The sequence below is a fragment of the Haliotis rufescens genome, unplaced genomic scaffold (genome assembly GCF_023055435.1).
Source record: "Haliotis rufescens isolate VD_foot unplaced genomic scaffold, xgHalRufe1.0.p SCAF_30, whole genome shotgun sequence".
NCBI classification, from domain to species: domain Eukaryota; kingdom Metazoa; phylum Mollusca; class Gastropoda; order Lepetellida; family Haliotidae; genus Haliotis; species Haliotis rufescens.
Window position 1 is genome coordinate 5,114,163 of NW_025964002.1, and position 21,789 is coordinate 5,135,951.

General features: G+C 39.9%; 1 protein-coding gene across 1 annotated transcript in view; it reads right to left on the bottom strand.

Moving 5' to 3' along the window:
* Positions 1 to 307: 307 nt before the first annotated feature.
* Positions 308 to 21,789, bottom strand: part of LOC124125758 (mesenchyme-specific cell surface glycoprotein-like) — a 32,684-nt gene continuing 11,202 nt past the window's right edge. The window contains exons 7-12 of the mRNA XM_046489123.2: positions 21,317 to 21,382; positions 20,300 to 20,538; positions 4,521 to 4,738; positions 3,880 to 3,977; positions 2,758 to 2,787; positions 308 to 604 (exon numbers count right to left, since the gene is read on the bottom strand). Of these exons, the coding sequence (XP_046345079.2) occupies positions 534 to 604; positions 2,758 to 2,787; positions 3,880 to 3,977; positions 4,521 to 4,738; positions 20,300 to 20,538; positions 21,317 to 21,382 (722 nt within the window). The 3' untranslated portion in view covers positions 308 to 533. The remainder of the gene's footprint in view (positions 605 to 2,757; positions 2,788 to 3,879; positions 3,978 to 4,520; positions 4,739 to 20,299; positions 20,539 to 21,316; positions 21,383 to 21,789) is intronic.

The window sequence follows — 21,789 nt, forward strand, 5'->3', positions numbered from 1 at the left end:
CATCCTCCAGTGGCAGTGTGATATGACGCTACATCCTCCAGTGGTAGTGTGATATGACGCTACATTCTCCAGTGGTAGTGTGATATGACTACATTCTCCAGTGGTAGTGTGATATGACTACATTCTCCAGTGGTAGTGTGATATGACGCTACATCCTCCAGTGGTAGTGTGATATGACTCTACATCCTCCAGTGGTAGTGTGATATGACTCTACATCCTCCAGTGGTAGTGTGATATGACGCTACATCCTCCAGTGGTAGTGTGATATGACTCTACATCCTCCAGTGATAGTGTGCTCTGACTCTACATCCTCCAGTGGTAGTGTGATATGACTCTACATCCTCCAGTGGTAGTGTGATATGACGCTACATCCTCCAGTGGTAGTGTGATATGACTCTACATCCTCCAGTGGTAGTGTGATATGACGCTACATCCTCCAGTGGTAGTGTGATATGACGCTACATCCTTCAGTGGTAGTCTGTTACGGCATAACAGTGATACGTATGACGTTTTGCAAGCAGACAATAGCATCTTCAGAAACACCACTTGATTGCCCCGTGTAGGATGAGGATGCCAGCCAGCAACAGAAGGCTCGCCTGTAGTCCTGGAAATAATTAATATGTAATTATGATTTAACTAATGTAAATAGTTGTATAGGCTAAATTTCAATGATTAAGATCTTAAAACTATAGTCTATAGATGTAATGAAGTTATGAGTGTTTGGAACTGAGATAATATTCTATTTACCGTACTAAAATTGTGATCGCTTTAAAGCATTAAACTCCAAACTGTCTTATTCTTTGAAGACGTGTAATTGGGATGAAGAAAAACCTAACTGGGGACTAATGTTGAACGAAATAATTTACACTACAACTACAACTACCACTACTACTACTACTACTACTACTACTACAGCTACTACTACTACTACTACTACTACTACTACTACTACTACTACTACTACTGCTACTACTACTCATGCTACTACTCATGCTACTACTACTACTACTCATACTACTACTACTACTACTACTACTACTACTTATAGGCCGTCTCCGTGGTCTAGTGGTAGAGCGTCCGCTTGGAGAGCGGAAGGCCTGGGGTTCGATCCCCGACCGCGTCATACCAAAAGACGTTAAAAGATGGTACTTGTTACCCTGTCTGGCGCTCGGCATTCAGGGGCTAAAACAAGGACTGGTCGGCTCGGAGTCAGTATACTGTGTCTGAGTGGGGTATTCATGTTAAACTGCGGCATGGTTACTCAGTGAGCTAGCACTATAAATCGGCATCAGTCCGGACTAGTACAAGCAGCCACACACGCACACACACACACACACACACACGTGCATGCACGTCGCTATATAAGTGCAATAATCTTGGACGCGACGTTAAACCCCATTTCACCTCACCTCACCACTACTACTACTACTACTACTACTACTACTACAACTACTACTCATGCTACTACTACTACTACTACTACTAGTACTACTGATCATCATACTACTACTTATACCACTGCTACTACTACTACTCATGCCACTACTAGTACTACTACTACTCATACTACTACTACTATTACTACTACTACAACTAATACTCATGCTACTACTACTACTACTACTACTACTACTACTTCTACAGATAATACTTATACTGGTACTACTACTCATACTACTACTACTACTTCTACTACTACTACTCATGCCACTACTAGTATTACTACTACTCATACTACTACTACTATTACTACTACTACAACTAATACTCATGCTACTACTACTATTACTACTATTACTACTACTACTTCTACAACTAATACTTATACTGGTACTACTACTCATACTACTACTACTACTACTTCTACTACTACTACTGATCATCATACTACTACTACTTATACCACTACTACTACTAGTACTACTACTACTCATACTACTACTACTACTACTGCTACTCATACTACTACTTCTACTACTACTACTACTACTACTACTCATACTACTACTACTTATACTTGTACTACTACTCATACTACTACTACTACTACTACTACTACTACTACTACTACTCCTAGTGGGGGGCACGGGTGGCCCAGTCGTCTAAGGCGCCGTGATTCGCTGTGCAGAGTTGCGTCCCTTGGGCACGCCAGAAACCTATGATTGTGGGTTCGAATCCCGGTTCGCCCCGATTATGTTTCTAGGTTTGTCAGCACCATACCCATGCTCGTGGTTTTCACCGAAGTGGTAAACTACTACTACTACTACTACTACTACTACTACTACTACTACTACTACTACTTATACTACTACTTATACTACTACTATTACTACTTATACTACTACTACTAGTACTACTACTACTACTACTACAACTACTACTACTACTACTATTAGTAGTAGTACTACTCATACTACTTCTTCTACTACTACTACTATTCATACTACTTCTACTACTACTACTACTACTACTACAACTACTACTAGTAATTGCAACAACCACCAAAATAATAATGGACATTCGAGACAAAGACATAATAGTACAATCGCGTATCAAATAATACCTGTATTTCGTGATTATACAAATAACGCCAAAGAAACATCAGCACATCGTCAGTACTGATTATGTCTATCACGTTAATTAAATATACTCGAGAAAAGGGCGAATTTTAAGTGAAATTCGAATTATCGAGCTCGGAATGAGCCGTCCTTGAGACCGTGCGCTCACATAGTGTCAGCTTATGATATCGCTACTTACCACTGGCCTGACTAGCTGGAGGGATCGTTCCTGAAACAAAAGTGGTCATTTTAATGATACGTTTGTATAATAGAGATTAGGGATGGGACGAGTCCGAATATACTACCCGGGTACCCACTCCCTATTACCCGACCCTACCCGGGTACCCACTGTAGGTCTCAAGAGATAGGTACAAAATGTGCGATGGGGCATATGGCTACCTTAGCACTGAACATATTTAGATACATGTATTAAACAATCTGGTCATGCATACACTGAAGTTGACTCAAGTTATATCTTTATTCAAAGATATGAAAAGTCAGAAGGAATGCGAACATTTGTGACTTGTAGTGTAACCATAGAGTTCTAGATACTTTTTTGTCATTAAACAATATATCACGTGGCTATCCACGGGTCCGGGGAGTCCTGTGGGTACCGGGGCCTACTCAGTACCTACCCGACCAGGGTACCCGAGTTACCAGTCCCAGCCCTAATAGAGAGACATATATAATTAGTGATATAATTGATGAGACAATTGTTTATAACATACAGAATATATCTCCCACTTTTTAAGATTTGACTTCAGTATAGTTTTTTACGTTTATAACCCATAAATGCAAATACATATTGAATTTCAATATATCATTTTTGATAAATAACTATGTCAACAATAACAACTTAACTGCTTATTTAAAGATTTAAGCACAAAATTGTAGACAGCATTACGTCCATTCCGTTATCAGCCAATCAGGAGACAGTAGTTTGTTAGTGAGCGTAGCTTATTTTTTCGGTTTATGGCAATTAAAACGCAAAAATAATTGTTTGTTAGCCAATCAAATACCGCGGAATCACTTGCAGTTTATGGTTAATATATGAAATACAGTTGAGAGAAGCGCTACTAAAATGTCTGACGTTGAGAAGCCTTACAGCTGAATTGCGAGGTATAAGAAATATATTTCCAGGAGCTTGATTGGTTTTTCAGAACCCCTCCCCGAGAAAATCAAATGGTTTCTCCTTTATCATGCAGTCAGGATAAAAACTGTAACTTGACACCGGGTGTTGAAGGATTCTCAAGTTCACATGATATTTATACCACACACGGTGTATTGGAACATAATTTACATGTACATTAACCGACGTTACCTGTTAGTACCACGTTCAGCAGCGTCACAGATCCCGCTTTCGTACCCATCACAATGATTGCCTCCCTCCCTGTAGGACTTTTGTCCTTTGGCAAAAATCTGAATGGGGGAAAATACGGAGGATACAGAGAAAGTGTTGTTGAAAAATATCACCAATCATTTTAATCAAATCACATGTGACGTCAATATTTGTTCAAATGCTCCATGTCGATTTATTCAGCAACTGAGGAATGATAGTGACGTCAGATCTCCCCGCATAAAGTTCGTCTATTACAAAGGCCGCTTTTGAAGACATGTTGTTTTGTGCGACCCGTGAAGATCTGGGGTAGAATAGGTCTTCAGCAACTCATGCTTGGGTAGAATAGGTCTTCAGCAACTCATGCTTGCCGTAAAAGGCGACTTTGCATGTCGTAAAAGGCGACTAACAGGATCGGTGGTCAGGTTCGCTGACTTGGTTGATGCATGTCATCGTATCCCGATTGCGTGGATCGATGCTGATGATGTCAATCTGTGGATTGTCTGGTCCAGACTCGATTATTTTACAGACCGCAGTCATAAAGCTGGAATAAACAACAAACAAACACACCTCATAAATGTACGTGACCGTCTCTTTCAAAGAGTGTTGGGGAATGAAAGACTTACATGATGTGTTCTGGGGCGACGCCCTTCATTTCCTTGTTGGTAAACATACTTCTCCACGTCAGTGATGTGTTTGTCACCCCAGCCCAGATACACTCGAGTCTTGGTTTGATTCCGTCAAGGATGGAGTAGACGCTGATAGTTCCTGGATCCTCGTTCCCGATGAAGATCAAAGAGAGTCTACCAATTGCACCAACTGACACGCTTTCCGGTTCAGGACCCTGTCACATTATTATTATTATTATTATTATTATTATTATTATTATTATTATCATCATTATTATTATTATTATTTACAGATAAAAATAAAAAATGCAGTAAAGAGGGTTTGTGTGATCCTGGCAAAGTCAGGCTGGTTAGGCTCATCATCAGCTCAGGGCCCTTGCCCCTCTACACGCAGCCCAGACAGCGAATGGGACTTCTCCCAGGAAGCGCTACCTTGTCAAACCCTCCCACAACTTTTCGGAGAATGTGAAGACTCCCCAACACTGAAGCCTTCTGCATTACCCAGATTGTCAGAAGGGCTGTATTCCTGGTAGCAAACCCGGGTACTCTCGAAATGTCAGTCAACAGATTGGGAGGTACCAAATCTAAGGCACTGAAAACAATGGGAAGTCGGACAACTTGGTACTTGGGTTGCAAGCGTGACCTTTCGAAAGCGAGGTCCGCATATTTGCCATGTTTTTCCTGAATCTTGTCAATCACATTAGTGTCAAAAGGAACAGAAAATCCAATGACCAGGGTTGTTGGCCTGGATACGTCTGAGGCTGTAAACGGGCCTATTCCAAAGAATTTTGTATTTATCATTTTTCCATGACACCCTCTACATATTCTGGGTCGTACCATGGAAGGACCTCTGTGTCAAAAACGCAAGCATGGCGAAGACAGTAAAAAAATGATCGAGCCATTCCATCATGTCGCCTAAGATTCTGTGTTTGTGCCAAAGATGGGCATCCACTGACAATGTGTTGGGCAGTCTCATTAAATTCATTACATAACCTAAATTTCATATTTACATTTTGATGCAAAATCACACAGTGACGGCTTTGAGTGGGAAGTCCTGGTCCTGAGCAGCAAACAGAAAGCCTTCTGTTTGACTTTTTTCAGGCCAGCCGACTTCATCCAAGCAAAGGACTCTGCAGGGTTGCCAATCATCTGAACACACTGCACATAAACTCCGACACACTTGACTCATCTCGAAGGGACTGGAAGGCTGGGAACGAGGTTGGTGGGTCAGATTAAGGACGAGGAACTGTGACAATTGAATGAGGGAATATATGTTTGACCCCCCCCCCCCCCCCTCCACACACACACACACACACACACACACACACACACACACACACACACACACACACACACACACACACACACACACACACACTGGGGCGGGCAGTGTCAGTGTATGAACCTCGGTAATATCTCGACGTACAGGACCTAGGTACTTCAACAGACAACTTGTCGTTCGAAATATATCCAGCTTATAATACTTCGGACACAGATCTGTGTTGATGTTAATGTGGTAGCGCACAAATCACGCCAGCTAAGTCAGTTCATCAATCATATGCGGGTTTATCATACCACAAAAAAATAAGATAATTATGTATATAAAACACAGTTGACTTGCCTTTGCGTGTGTTTGTGGGGGATGCCACCATTGGGGCAGAGCACGTTCACCTTTTCCCAAACACCTGGTATCATAACTATTTCATAATGGTTCATGAACACGTGCTCATGATATAGTCGGAAGCGACTCTGCTTTTAGCAGAGATTTCTATTGAACGTGGAAAAGGTTTTTGTCGCTTTATGCCAAGTCAGATTAACAACAGTGATATGAATGAATCGGACACCGGGTGTCCTTTGACAGTTAATTTAATTTACTTCTTTGGGGTTTTATATATTACTTGACACTGGGCACGTGATTCATTACTATTGGAGTACCAAGTTCACACTTCCGGTCACTGTGTGCATACGACACGCCAACTTAAGTCTTCATCGGAGTGGTCAGGGCGGACGTCGGAGACGTTAAGCAGCTTGATGAAACCAAGGGAGGTGCTGACAGGTAAAGAATGATATACTCAGTAATTCATCATAGTGTATCGCATTCGTGTATAAATGAGAAATCTAAAGCATGTGTGATGCACCAACCATTTCACCAATCACCAATGGTTATCTTTCAACAAGCCCCCACCACCACACACACAGTAGTAGCAAGACCAGGGGCTCGTTCGAACCAACGATCAGAACTTTCAGCCACGCCTAAGGGGCGTAACTCTTCACGGCGAATTGTAGTGAGTGAGTGAGTGAGTTGGATTTAACGCCGCTTTTAACAGTATGCCAGTTATATCACGGCGTGTCAGCTTAATGTGAGAGGAAAGCCCGAAGTGATGCAGGACTCAGACGTTTACCACTTCGGTGAAACCAACGAGTTCGGGTATGGTGCTGACAAACCTAGAAACATAATCGGGGCGAACCGGGATTCGAACCCACAATCATAGGTTTCTGGCGTACCCAAGGGACGCAAATCTGCACAGCGAATCGCGGCGCCTTAGACGACTGGGCCACCCGTGCCCACCATGGCGAATTGTAAACCCTACCCCCACCCAAGTGTTGATGAAGTCTTAACACATCCAATAGCTCGTCCTTAAGTTTGTTTATTACTTTGTTTTGTTTTCCGAAAATATAACTCGTTTTGATGACAGTTCTTTAGATTTTACTTGACGGTTCAGTGACCCTGTCAATATCAAGGGTAAGCTTGGTTCATCTGTTGGCAGGTAATTATAATACGTTCCGCTTCGTTCCCCGAGCGTATCAGAAACGACATTTCCTTGAGTTGAATGTAGCTCAAAATCCACAAGCTTCCCATTCTCATAACAAAAGCCGTCAGCTTGGGGTGCACTCAGTCTTGTGTGCAAGCTGACACGTTGACAGTGGGATACACTGAATCAGTCGCTCGGAATATCTCCAAACATACCGATCAACAATCCGATCGATTACACCCCGTTTACTCGATGATGAGACGAATCACCTAGGGAAAGCTTTCCATCGGTGTGTTCACCGTGGCATTGACAATATTTGTGTTCGTTTCCTTGAGTGACACAATATCTTCACGAAACAAAAAGGAAATTGACGAATTGGTCCATGCGGGTAAGTCAATATATGATGTTACGTTTCGTTGCAATATATAATTTATAAATATTTCACCTGTGGAATTTAGATGTATATGTTACATCCAATCTGTGCAACTTCCCATTGCATGCATTGGACGGGCCGTTTGCCCAATGCACGCAATGTGCAAACAATTATTTGCTCATTGCATGCAAATGCAAATGTAGCAGGTCGTGGAGTCATCCTACAGGTGACATCCTTACCTTGTCAGCTTGCTGACGGGGTTAACCTCTTTGGTCATGTGGACAAGACGTCCGACCTCGGATCTGAAGGTGCACTGCACTCGAAGCGCTTAGCGGAAGTATTGAAATCAATCGTTCTGCGCATGCGGATTACTTAATGCCTTTTCCAAATTTTCCGTTCTGTGCATGCGCGATTTCGCATATTGTTTCCGAGATTTCATGTCACCACTATTTGACAATGATTCATAAACACAGTCTCGTGAAAGTTCGGAATCGTACAATTCCAAACTGGTGAAGCCTATTCAGACTAATGCTTAGTCTCTAAAACTGTATAGTTTTGAAAGAAACAAGTAACTCAATTTAAATTGAAGAGGAGCCCCATGGCCAGTGATATGGGAGATTCCGAGATGAACCTATTCTATGGCTATCAAGGCTGCCACCCAAACCGATCCAAACTGTATCGTGATGTCTTCAGAAATACAAATTTCTTTCAATATTTATATTACGAGATAGTAAGGGTAAGGCTTACTCACCGGTGGAACGTAGACAATATCGCTAATACAGATATAACGTATTTGAATGTTAATACTAAAGACAAACACTCATTACTTTTGCAGTGACGATATAACTCTTATACACGTTTATTGGTAACTTTCGTCAGTTTTGCTCTTCATTTTAATAACTTTGTTTTCACATATACATGTAGCAATACCCGACAAGCCTATCATACATAACTATGAGGCAGTTTTCAATCTTGTACTGACTTACTCTGGTGTTCCTGAGCGAAGCTTATTGGCTTGGGTGTTACACCCCGTTTTTCTGGTAATCCTATTATTACTTTATTTTTTATGTAATGACACCCTGTACACTGGATCACGGCTCCGTGACTATCCATAACAACCAAGATGAACATTCAGTTCAAGTAAATGATGAGTTTGTTTTGACGCCACAGTCAGTCAAAGACCAATGCTGTGAGGTTTGATTACACACTTCTTCCAGGTCGAACATCGTGGATCCTCATTTTGAGAATCAAAGTTCATACCGACCCGCGAATACCGACCCGCTCAAGATGACCTTACTTGTTGCTAAAACTATCATCTATAACCCCCCCTCTCACCCCCCCCCCCCCCCCCCCCCACACACACACCTAATTACCTGGACAGGAAATACTGCTGATAGCCTCTGGTCAACTCCGCGCTACCGCAGAATGTTCGTCCAACTCTGCAGGGGGCATTCAAACACGCTGAAATGTTTTCGCCTTGCATCCAAGATGGTGGACAAGTGAAATCGCATGAAATTTGGCTATTATAGGTCGCTGTCTCTGTTTTGATTACCCAATAAAGTCACTTCAACATTCAATTTCCGATACAAGTAAATGAATAAGTGAGTTTTACGCCACAATTAGTCAAAGACCAACGTTGTCTTGTTTGATGACACACAATCTACCAGGTAGCACATTGTGTACACCCTATCCCCATTTAAGTCTCCACTGTGCGTATTCCTGGTGACGAAAAGGCCCCATGTACCTGGGAATCTCATTAATACATTCATGCGCGGCATTATTTACCTTAAGAAGATCATAGTTAACATGCTTATCCAACTCAAACTACCATCCCGCCGAAGATGAATTTTGATTTACCAATCCCTGAATCGAGAAGACGTGCGTTACGAAGCTCCTCCAAGTCGTCATCAACATCCGTAAATGTCTGTGATATTATTACCCATCAAAAGCCGAATATATTTATTGTGCTTTCTTGACGAAAAATGTCCTAATTGTGATAACACTTTCTTAGTAAAGTACATATTATCGTACTTTTTTGGGTTGACTCCCGTCCGGGATTTGAGCCCACACTGTGAGTGAGGCACCCACTCGCCAGTACACAAGTCAGCGATCTAACCCATTCTCAGTAAACTACATATTCTTGTAATTTTTAGGGTTGAGATAACAGACGTTGATGGACAGATTAAAGCCAAAACTTAACTTATGAATGATTGGTAATAGGCAATGGACAATGGGCAAACGGGAGGCCGGGGTAATCAGCGCTAATTATCTGTTGGCTTCCCTTGTTACGTTTCCTTCTTTGCTATCTTTTTACTTTTGTTGTTCTTACAGGTACATATATATGTTCTCTGCCTCATAGCATTTATTCACCCGATGAAGGAGTTAGTATATACACCGAAACGTTGTGTTCCTCATAATAAAGACGCTGACATTAATATGTTTTTCCTTATGTGTATCAGTTCTTAATGCCCTTCAAAGACTCAATCTAGCTTTGTTTTTAAATGTGGAGATATTTGCTTAGAATATAATATGGTCATGCCTATAAACATTTGGGTCCTTGTCTACTTGAGCATTTAAACATAAATTTCATAGCTGATGACATTGCTAAAACTGCAGGAATGCAGTACACGTCATAGCAAGCTGTGATCTTTATTCACACTTTAGATATTCGAAATGGAGATATGTAAGTTTATCGTAATCTTCCGCAACTCTCACCTCCTGACCAGTTGAACTTCTTAGTGCATTCTGATGCCATTAGAAAATTCCAGGCTGCCCTTCTTTCTTTGATGTTTTGACGGATGAAATCTATTGCGTTATGATAATCTCTGTTTGCTGATATTTGATATGTACATATTGTAAAATATTTACGATATGTTAAACGTGTAATTCGATGCATGCAATGCAATGTAAACATAAGTGCGGATGCACGAAGGCGGTTATAGTCATAGTTATAGTGCGATGGATACAGGGGAATGGTAGGAGGGTGAATGTTTGTAAGCACGAATACCGATACATGAGGGCGGATATAGTTATTGTTCGATGGATGTTGGGGAATGGTGGGAGGATGGATTATGTATGTAAGCATGCGCATGGATCCATGATGGCTGACGTAGACATAATGGCGGGGAAAGAAGAATGCGATGTGTGTGTGTGTGTGTGTGTGTGTGTGTGTGTTTGTGTGCCTGCGTGCGTGCGTGCGTTGTGATACGAGGGATGGCAAACATGTTGTGAGATGATTGTGTAAGTAAGTTAAGTGGGTGAGGATGTGGCAGGTATGAGTATTGATACATGCAGACTTGGGGTTGGGGGACATGGTGTGCCTGTTCTGATGTCTTTTGTTTCACTCACTTGTAGTGTTTTCTTTAACTGAAAAAACATGTGTTACGGATTTTAATGACTGAAAATGTAGTGTTTCAAAGGTCAAACTGACCGGGCATTCTACATATCTATTCGAACTACGTAGCCATTTTTATGCTGTACAATTCTTCTACTTCTTCTTCACACACACACACACACACACACACACACACACACGCACGCACGCACGCACGCACGCACGCACGCACGCACGCACGCACACACGCACACACACATTCACATTAATTGTTTCATTAAATGTATCATCGAGTATCAGTAAGAAACTAGAAATAACTGCCTTTGTTCTGTAAATCTGACCAAGTTTCAGCTTTCGCCTCTTCCTTTGTGGAATGAGGTTTCACATTTGTAAAATGATCTCTCTTATCTGTCTGTACCATCAACTGTGCCCTCACCCCCTGCAGTTTTTCCGTCCCATATTGCCAAGCAGGTCACCCACAAGGAGGAATACGGCCCTCCCTCATTCCAGTTGTACCGTGCCTAGCACAATATGTTGTGGTGCCTTGCTGTGGCCAAACATTTTGGAACAATATGGCAAACTTTGATATGTAAACAGCAAATATAATTCAGTTTTATTTCAACAAAAACGGAAAAAATCCTACTTATTTTGTGGATACCATAACAATAAATCAAAGCAATAGATCGTTTGAGCTAGCATGAATATCAAAAATGTTTAGCAATTCATTAGTCACAATTCCCACTGTTTGTCCAAAGTGAAATGTTCTTCATGAATACTGTAAATCATGAAATTAACGCAATAATAAATCAGCACATTAATGCGAATATAGAACCCTGGCTTAAAATGCGTCATGACATTTATGAGAGTAGCCTTTCGAAAATCACCATAGACTCACAATTCAATAATGTAGTATTGGTTGATAGACGTTCGACCGAATACTATCATTTGCCAACTTCAACTGTTCATCTAATTTCCATTAATGCATGTTACATAGTTAATATGTTCATGGGCTTCATCACTGAATGTTTAGTGTGGAGGACTACTTCAGTTGAGGATAAGTAACATAAATAATGATATTATTATGCTATTATCATTATTATTCCTTCAGATTATTAAAAAAAGTTATTATGTTTTCATATTAAACATAGAGAAAGAGGTATGGAGATTATGGAAGATATTTTTAGCACAGGAATTGTTAACATAATTCTTAAAGATACTATGTTTTGTTTGTTGTTTAATGCCAAACGCAGCAACTTAAGGATATTACAACATACATACATTTAGGTTTGTTTTTTTTTAAATTTGTATTATTTTGCAAATGTTACAGGGACCTGATAAGTGATATAATAATGTATAGTCGCTATTCTTAAAAGTATGAATATGTTAGATTTATCAACCAGAAATATTGCACACCAAAGGATAATCATATTTCATGACACTATTCTACGTCGAAGTCTACGATATTTGTGTATGCTATTGCTACATGATTGGTTATGACACGGATACGTCATGATAAAGCAATGAGAAATTGATATTTGATTATATAAGATAGCTACGCGATAAATCGCAAAGAACAAAGAATGAAGCGATATTTATTTCACGATAAAACATTGTTCTATCATGACGTCATTTATGGAGATTAGAACATGCACTCGCAACTTGAAAACGTCGTAAATTTGACCTTATTTTTGAGAGGTATGTGTCTAGTGTGTTGTTTCCAATAAATGTAGCTGGGGAAGGTAAATAAGGGCAGTGCCCGAACAATCGCACCCGAAAGTGAGAGCGAAATGGCAATCGGTATTGGGAGAAAAGGTACAGATAATCGACGAGAAAATTGTGAGAAGATGACCAAAGACCAAAAGAAAGACCAAATTCAAACCCTCCTGTTCATAAAATGGATTTATCTGGCATGGCCGCGGTCGGATTCTATTCAAGGAGTCATCATTAGTTAAGTACGGGTAAATATTTTAAAACTTGTACTTTTTCCTAATTTAACACCCTTAAAAGAGGCTGTAAATAATGTGGATATCTCATATAGAAATAAACGAGTCGTGGTCGTTGTTTATCGTACAATAAACAACTCCCACACGTCGTTTGTTTCTTAATTACATGACAATATACACTAACATTATATATTTTCATGTTTATCAGTCAACAAAAGCGATATAAGCATTTCCATTACCATAAGAAACGCTTGCCAAAAGTAGCGCCAACTGCACGATTACGACAAGACCAGGAGCATGTTTCATGATTTACCATAACAATGATGACACTAGGTGCTCGCAAAAACGCGAGCTCATTCCGATCCACTAGTGGCACCCGCAAAGGCAAGCAAATTGTTCACCCGAAAAGGCAGAGAATTGCATCAGACATCATTTTGGTCATTGATACGTCAAACCTGGAAATGTCGTCTACACTTCCAACACAAAGCCCAAGCAAGGACCCTAATCCTTTAAACCCGCTCAAAGTTCTGTTAATTACATAGTTTTTACATTTTCCCCTAACCTTAAGTAATATATACTAGTTCTGAAGTAAATCGTATTTACCCGTATGAATCGTCTTATGTCATTTATTGCGATAAACAGAATATGCACTTTCTGAAAGTACTGTGTGATAAGTCACACACCAAACCTATACTCTCGATATACATGCTGCGCTTACTTAAAAAAACTATTCGGTGAACAAGATACGTATATTAAAGTGACATGCTTTCCTGATGTGTTATCATTCTATTTGAAATAATGACATAAATAGTTACCACTCATCTTTCAATATTTTTCAAGATTGGGTTATCACGAATATATTTGAATATATACAACAGCTGTACTTGCTTATCTTTATACTTAAAAGCATCAGGTTTGTCTGTCATACAGACCCCGAAACAAATATGTCCATTACAGCCGAATATTTGGCAAAATGAAGAAGGTCTCTCGGCTCCTTTTTATTATATTTTATAACTATTGTTTAATAACTGTTTTTTTCTGTCAAATATGTTCCTTTCAGAGATTAGATGTTATTCTAGCATCAGGTCTGTGGTACGTTCACTACATCAGCGTTGACATTAAAACGATATTTACATATATAAATACATACAGGGGAAATGCTTAGCATTTGTCTTTTAAGGAAGAGTGCAGGACGACTTGTTTTATACATTTATATATCTGGACATATATGTATGGGCATTATAGATAGTGTTCGTAGACGATTGTAGAACGTGCATGAAGAAAATGGAATAATTATGTGAGTAATCGGGTCAATACCACGTTTAACAATATTCAGCCATATTGCGATATTGGTTTCCAACATACAAGACGGACCATGAAATTATGACTTGAATTTGGAACTCGCTTTCTGGTGTGATGTAACCCCCCATAATCTCCTGTAGAAAAAGAGCTTAAAGCACGAATAAAGATCACGAGATGATACTGATGTATACATCTGGACATATATCTGCGTAGTATTACTACTTTAATTCATCAGTATATATGTATGTTGCGCAAAAGGATATTGTAGGATCGACGCTGACATGCGCATATAACCTATTCACCAGTGGTGTAATATTTAATTCATTTGTATTTTGACACATATCGATAGGAACATGGAGAGTCTGTCTGAAGATATATAGACATGCATGGGATCTTTTGGATAGTTGTACCTCACGGCTAGACTAACGCTTAGTCTCTGAAAATATATTATTTTGATTAAAACGAGAAACTATATTTAAACTTAAAAGGAGCCCCAGTGGGATGGAAATTTCAGCCTGAACCTGTTGAACATCTAGGCTTGTTTCATTTGGGGCTATAGCATTGCAGTGAGGCCTAGGTGGAAGGGAAAACCTGTTTAAACCCATCAGATTCCAGTCACTACTTCTCTCTCCAAACGAAATTAAAATACGAAAAATGTCGGAAGTGTTTCTTCTTAATCCTTCTAATTTTCTATTTAGATACATGTTTTAACTTTAAAGTAATTATATGTATCTCATGTTCAAAAAATGTATTATTGGTATCTGTGGTGCTGGTACCGTTTTGTCGCCATTGTGTAGCTTTTGTGGAGTTGCTATGAATATCAAATACATGTCTTGAAATATGGACTTGTAACAGAACCCATCATTGAACCATTTGCAGTCTAACCCATCTAATTGCCGCGTATGGACATATTATCCATCTACTTATACACACTTATTATGGACATATACATTATTTCATTGTACCTTTATTAAAAAAATACCCGTGAAGATCGAGCTTAGAATAGGCCTTCAACAACCCATGCTTGTACAAAGGCGACTCACATCATCGGGTGGTCAGGCTCGCTGACTTGGTTGATGCATGTCATCGTATCCGAATTGCGTAGATCGGTGCTCTTGATGATGATAACTGGATTGTCTGGTCCAGACTGGATTATTTACGAACCACCGTCATATAGCTGGTATATTGCTGAAAGCGGCGTTTAACAACAAACACTCAAACAAAAACTATTATTAAACACCTTCCAACAATGAGAAATTAAACTTATATTTTCTATATATTCTGTTATATTTATAACATAATTTTGATTCATAATTTAATTATTGCGTTGCTTTCTTGCCTGTCATTCAATGTACATGTACAAACCCCTTAACTTTGAATATTTGATTTTTTCACAAATGGTTACGTTAGTGAGTTGCCTAGATCTCTCGTTACCTTCTCACACGAGCAGATTAAAATCATATTTCAGTTTATTTAATTCATAATACGAAATTAATAATTCATTTATCACAGTATAGATCATATTCGTTTATATCACTATCTGATGTTAAGGTTTTATTGCAGAAATTATAATGAATTCAAAATGTAGAAAGATACACAATTTGCCATTATTTGACTTTTAAACTATACAAAGTATAATATAATGATGAGAATTCCTGTAACGGACAGTATTTAAGAAAGAAATATTAGTCGATTAGTCAGATATGCCCTTCAGTATTATTATTGTTTATCTCCAGAGAGAGGTTTACATTGTAGTTCTCATTATTTGTGGATAATTAACTAGCAACATAGAAAATATATATTCTACCATAACGAAAGAATACAGACTATACAATAACTCGCAATTGTTCAAAAGAGATTTCAAATCACAATAACATATCTTATATAAACAGAGGTGCTAATGGTTTAATTTCTACATTGTGCCCATGTTCGTGAGCCCTTGTTCTATTCAGCAAACAGCCCAAACCCGAAACTCCACAACATATCCGATTACACTGACCCAGTTCTCCAATTTTCCATGCGATACTGTCGCTCTTGTACGTCTCCCAGTCCATAGAGAATAAATTTAAAAGGAATCCAACTCAAATCTAGAACTATTTGTCAAGCCTAGATTGCCTCAATTCTATCCATGAAAGTAAGCGTTAATAAAAAATATTGTTCTTGGCTGCTTCAGATTATATTTTGTAGATACATATTTTTAACTACGAAAATTGTACTGACACCGGCACTGTCCCTATTGAAGCTATTTATAGCTCAAATAAGAATTTGGAATTGTCGTCCATTGTTCGATGTCAATACATCAATGACAAGTGAGGATGATATAGTAATCGTTGATGCCGCGCTACACTATAATAAAAATTATAATCAAGTTGACTAGTATGTATATTACTACAGTGAACTTGTACATGATCATGCCCTAATAATCAAATGTCGTAATATCAAATACTAATATATTATTATGTGATGAATTTGACTGGATCAGTGGTAACATGTGATGTTAATATTCCATCAATTTCTTTCCTGGTTGGTCCATCCATGTCTACAAAATGAAAACAATGCAATTAAAAAGGAGCACAGAACAAATCTTAATTACAGACTAGAGCTGTTGAAATCTAGACTTTCACAATCATTATAAACTTGAGTTGGTCTAATTTTTTACATTATTCTCTTGCGTCTACGTCACAGCTCATACCACACAATAACAAGACCAGTTAGTCCCCCGCCGGAGCGCCTGGAGTTTGGTTATATCATCTAACATGGCCAACTCTGCTCTTAAGTAAACAAGAAGTGGTCCTTTATGATCATGCTCGGTTGTTGTCCTTTGCTTGAACAATAATGTAACTTAACATCTTTTATTGAGTCGTTTATTTGTAGATAATTTCGTACACAGATATTTCATCTAACATGGTAATTATAATCATAACTATTTTTCAATAATAATGGTATGCACAGTTCTTTATGTTGTTCTGTACACGGATTCCCCAGTGGCTATATTGCATCATATAGAATACTCATGGATGTGTATGCCACTGTACCAAATTAATTATGATCATATTCTTTATTATTATCCCATTCAGACCCGACATTTTAACAGGAACACACATAGATCTAGTTCAGAAACACTAGACTGAAATTAATCCAATTGATTCCAAAATTATTAGATATATCTATGATTAATTTCATTGTGTAATAAGAAAACAAATGTCAAATAAATGGATTTTCATGTGAATAAAATCCAGAGGCCAAATATCGGAACCAATGACAGATCCTATCATTAAACACGATTGTTAAGGATACTGGGCGTTCAATAATTCCGCTAAACCACCATTTCACAATGGGAAAATACGGGGCATAATCGGCGATATTTACTTCATCAAATTTGCAAAATGAAGATCGTATCATGTATACGATTTTGTGATAACAGTGAGCTGACACGAAATATTAACGCACATAGCACTGTTGAAAATGTGGTGTGGGTCATTGTTTACATTTCACCGATGTGACGAACACTTTCGAGTCTCGAAACAGCTTAAATAATGTTTTCCTTCACTAAAAGTAACAACGGACGTTATTCTCGTGACATACATTGCAAGAGCATTCATAAAAATGCTAAGAAAAATATTTAACCTCCCGTTCTAGCGTTTTTCTATAGTAAAATGTTTGTTCGTCTAGTGGAGGCGGCCATTGTGCAGTCATTGCCTGGGTCAGTGTAGCGCCAGCCCAGCATACCCGGGGAACCAGGCTGCTTCAATTATCCAATTGATTTGATTAGAATATACTTGCGTCAGTGTATTTTATTAACGCCCCAAACCTTAAGTTAAACACATATAATAACAGATCATATACACGCATGGTGCCTTCACTTACTACTAGCTTTAATAGGCCATCCCGGAATAAAATAGTTCCCCCAAAAGCGAGGAACATCCCTTTTAGTCTGTTTATAAGAAATGTATTCCAAACAATATCCTCAGTAGATGAGAAGATCTGTTAAAGAATTGCCTCAGTAAGTCAACCACAATGACAGAGCGTCGTAATACATTTACATCAAGTACAATACGTAAATATGGCCGACACGATAAACGTGACGGGAGATATTTCCGAAGTTGTTAATAAACCTGTGGTTATTTCAAGCCTTTGTCATCACTGATCAATTGGCCGATCATTGAAAGGTGATTGTAAAGATGTGTAAAATAGATACTTAGGTAAACTCATAGATTGCTGTAGATTGTCACTACGATAGTTTGGATGTTTTGTTTTTTTGGGGTTTTTATTTCTCTAGGATGGGTTGTAGCGAGGGTATCCTTAAACGGGCTATGCAACCAAACTCTCTGACTTATCCCAGAGTAAGCTAAGACGCTAAGTTCCAAATTAAAGGGTCCAAATGACGAGAAACAACGCTTCCGTATGAATTCGTACATGTACCCGGGAATTCCCAGGGTTTTCCCCAGGAATATGGAAGTGGTCAGTGTTTATGTCATTTCAAGAATACAGTCACGTGAAAAACGTCATGTGACCGACCTCTCCTTCAATGGAAACGTCGTATATCTTGTAAACTTCATGTAAAAAAATGGTTACTGTTATAACCAAATGAAACACAACCCATTATCCGATAGAGGTAACTGTGCATAGCGGAGGGATATGTTATCACAATAAACTTGGTAACATGGTTTGGTTTGACTTCTTGGCGCGTGTCTGAATTCCTTTAACATGTTACATATCCTAAAACTGGCTTATCAGCAAATCTCGCTGCACTACGCGCGACAGATACTAGAGCAAGGCATGCCAGAAATACGAAACCCAATGCTTCCGAAAGGAAGCCTTAGGCATCACGTGCATCGTGGGGACCAGCGCCATCTCATTGGTCGTTAACAGTTGTACAAGGCGGGGCAAAAAGCATCATTTTTCCGTCTATTTTACGCTTGAAAAACTCGACCCTTTTCCGGACACTTTCCAGACGCTCACCAATTAATCAATTTTAATGAATTTTTAGTCGTTTTTCCGTCCAATGACCATATACGGAAAAAAACGACGTTTTCGTGTTTGCAGTATCAGATAGCCTCTCCTTGAAAAACTGAGTCTGGGCCGACTTGATATGGCACTTCGTTTGGTTGACACCCATTTCTGTACCGTCCAGCAGTACAGAGCCATCAACAAAATCAACACCGACATTGAGATCATGTCCCACATCCGTAGTTCGTTTACGAAAACTGTGGAAAGCCTTTTTTATATCATGAGTCTTGGCATGCTTCACAAGACGATCATCAGACAATTAAATGTGTGCAAAAGTGCACAAAACAATTTCACCATGAAGAGCTCAAACCTTATTCAAACCACGCCCTCCCATTATGATTAGTAAATATAAGCGATTGAGGGAAATGCGAGGGTGGTGGGATCTATTGTCTGACATGATTCTTCGCGTGAGGGTGTCAATACCCTGAATTTCTTGTTTCGTCCAATCAACAACACCAAAAGAATATGAAAGGACGGGTACAGCATAAGTATTTGTGGCTCTAACTGATTTTCTAAAATCAACATTTGCACTCTGCCCGAAATATTTCCTTGATATTGGCATTCTGGAGTTTGTCCCTAACCTGCATCCCTAAGTACGTATAGGCCTGACCTTCCACAAGATGTTCAATAACTCCCCCTCCAAGTAAACTGGCTGATCCTCCCACTTCTTCCTTGCCACGTTCCAGATGAAGCATATAGGAGTACCACGACATTTATCACCCTTCCTTGTACTACTACTACTACTACTACTACTACTACTACTACTACTACTACTACGAACTGTTACTTTGTGTTTGTTTGTAGTTAACGCCACACGCAGCAATATTCCGCCTACATGACGGCGGTCTGTAATCGTGTCTGGACCAGACAATCCAGTGATTGACATCATCAGCATCGATCTACGCAATTGGGATGACATGTATGAACCAAGTCAGCGAGCAGGACCACCTAAGTCGCCCTTTACGACAAGCATTGTCGCCTCTTACGTCAAGCATGGGTTGCTGAAGATCAACTACTACTACTACTACTACTACTACTACTACTACTACTACTACTACTACCCTCTCCGGCGACGTCTTGTCTGCGTCCTGTGTGGGCGTGTTAGTGCCATTCACATCCCCGTTGAAGAGGTCGGGGTATAGATCGGCGTGTGTCCTCTCGATGTCGTCCCCGCTGTCGTACACTTGCTTCATGGATGTGGCGTTCCAGATGGAGAAACTGCGACTGCCTAGCGTGACGAACTTGCTGTAGCCACCAGTGACATTATTCTCTCCGTTCTGAGTTGTGAACGTCAATCTCCCTGAACAACACAGACGGAAGAACAGGCGTAAGGGACAGACCATTTCACCTTCTGAGGGGGTAGATTATAGTTTGTCTGCCAACAAAATACATTGTTGCAAGGTGTTTTATGTAAAAAATATATGTTGTTCATGGTTTGAACTAAACAAAATATATGTTTTATCAGATGTAGCTCAAACTATGTCTAGTAAAATCCCGCCCGCCTCTGTGGTCTAGTGGTAGAGCGTCCGCCCGGAGAGCGGAAGGTCCGGGGTTTGATCCCCGGCCACGTCATACCGAAAGACGTTAAAAGATGGTACTTGTTGTTACCCTGTCTGGTGCTCGGCATTAAGGGGCTAAAACAAGGACTGGTCGGCTCGGAGTCAGTGTACTGTGTCTGAGTGGGGTATTCATGTTAAACTGCGGCATGGTATCTCAGTGAGCTAGCACTATAAATCGGCATCAGTCCGGACTAGTACAAGCAGCCACACACACACATACACGTGCATGCACGTCGCTATATAAGTGGAATAATGTTGGACGCGACGCATTTTTGCTAGATATGGTGAGGTGAAATTGGTGAACCATATCTCGCAAAATCCAACTCCCACCATGAGAATGCAGTTCACCTACCTAAGGCGCCGCGATTCGCTGTGCAGTGTTGCGTCCCTTGATTGTGGGTTCGAATCTCGGTTCGCCCCGTCTTAGACCTGCATCACTTCGGGCTTTCCTCCCACATTAAGCTGACACGCCGCGATATAACTGGAATACTGTTAAACCCAACTCACTCACTCACCTACCTAGCATGGTATCGTTGGCCAGCCATGTCTTCATCTCGCTACTCAGAGAATCTGCTGTCATGTTGTCTGAAACAGCGAATCAGGATGAGATACGAAAATTGATATTCAGTTGACAAGAAACAGGATTTTAATAGTAATATCATTTAAACTGTGAATACCCTTGTTGTCAGTTTGATTCATATTGCGACCCTGTCGGCTTAGCAGCAGATAAACCTATTTGTGTTCGTTCCGACTGAACGCATTATGCTGGACATTGTACTATTAGTTGTCTTTAACCTTGGGGGCGGTCGGGTAGCCTAGTGGTTAAAGCGTTCGCTCGTCACGCCGAAGACCCGGGTTCGATTCCCGACATGGGTACAATGTGTGAAGCCCATTTCTGGTGTCCCCCGCCGTGATATTGCTGGAATATTGCTAAAAGCGGCGTAAAACCATACTCACTCACTCACTCACTTTAACCTTGTCTCTCGTGAGGA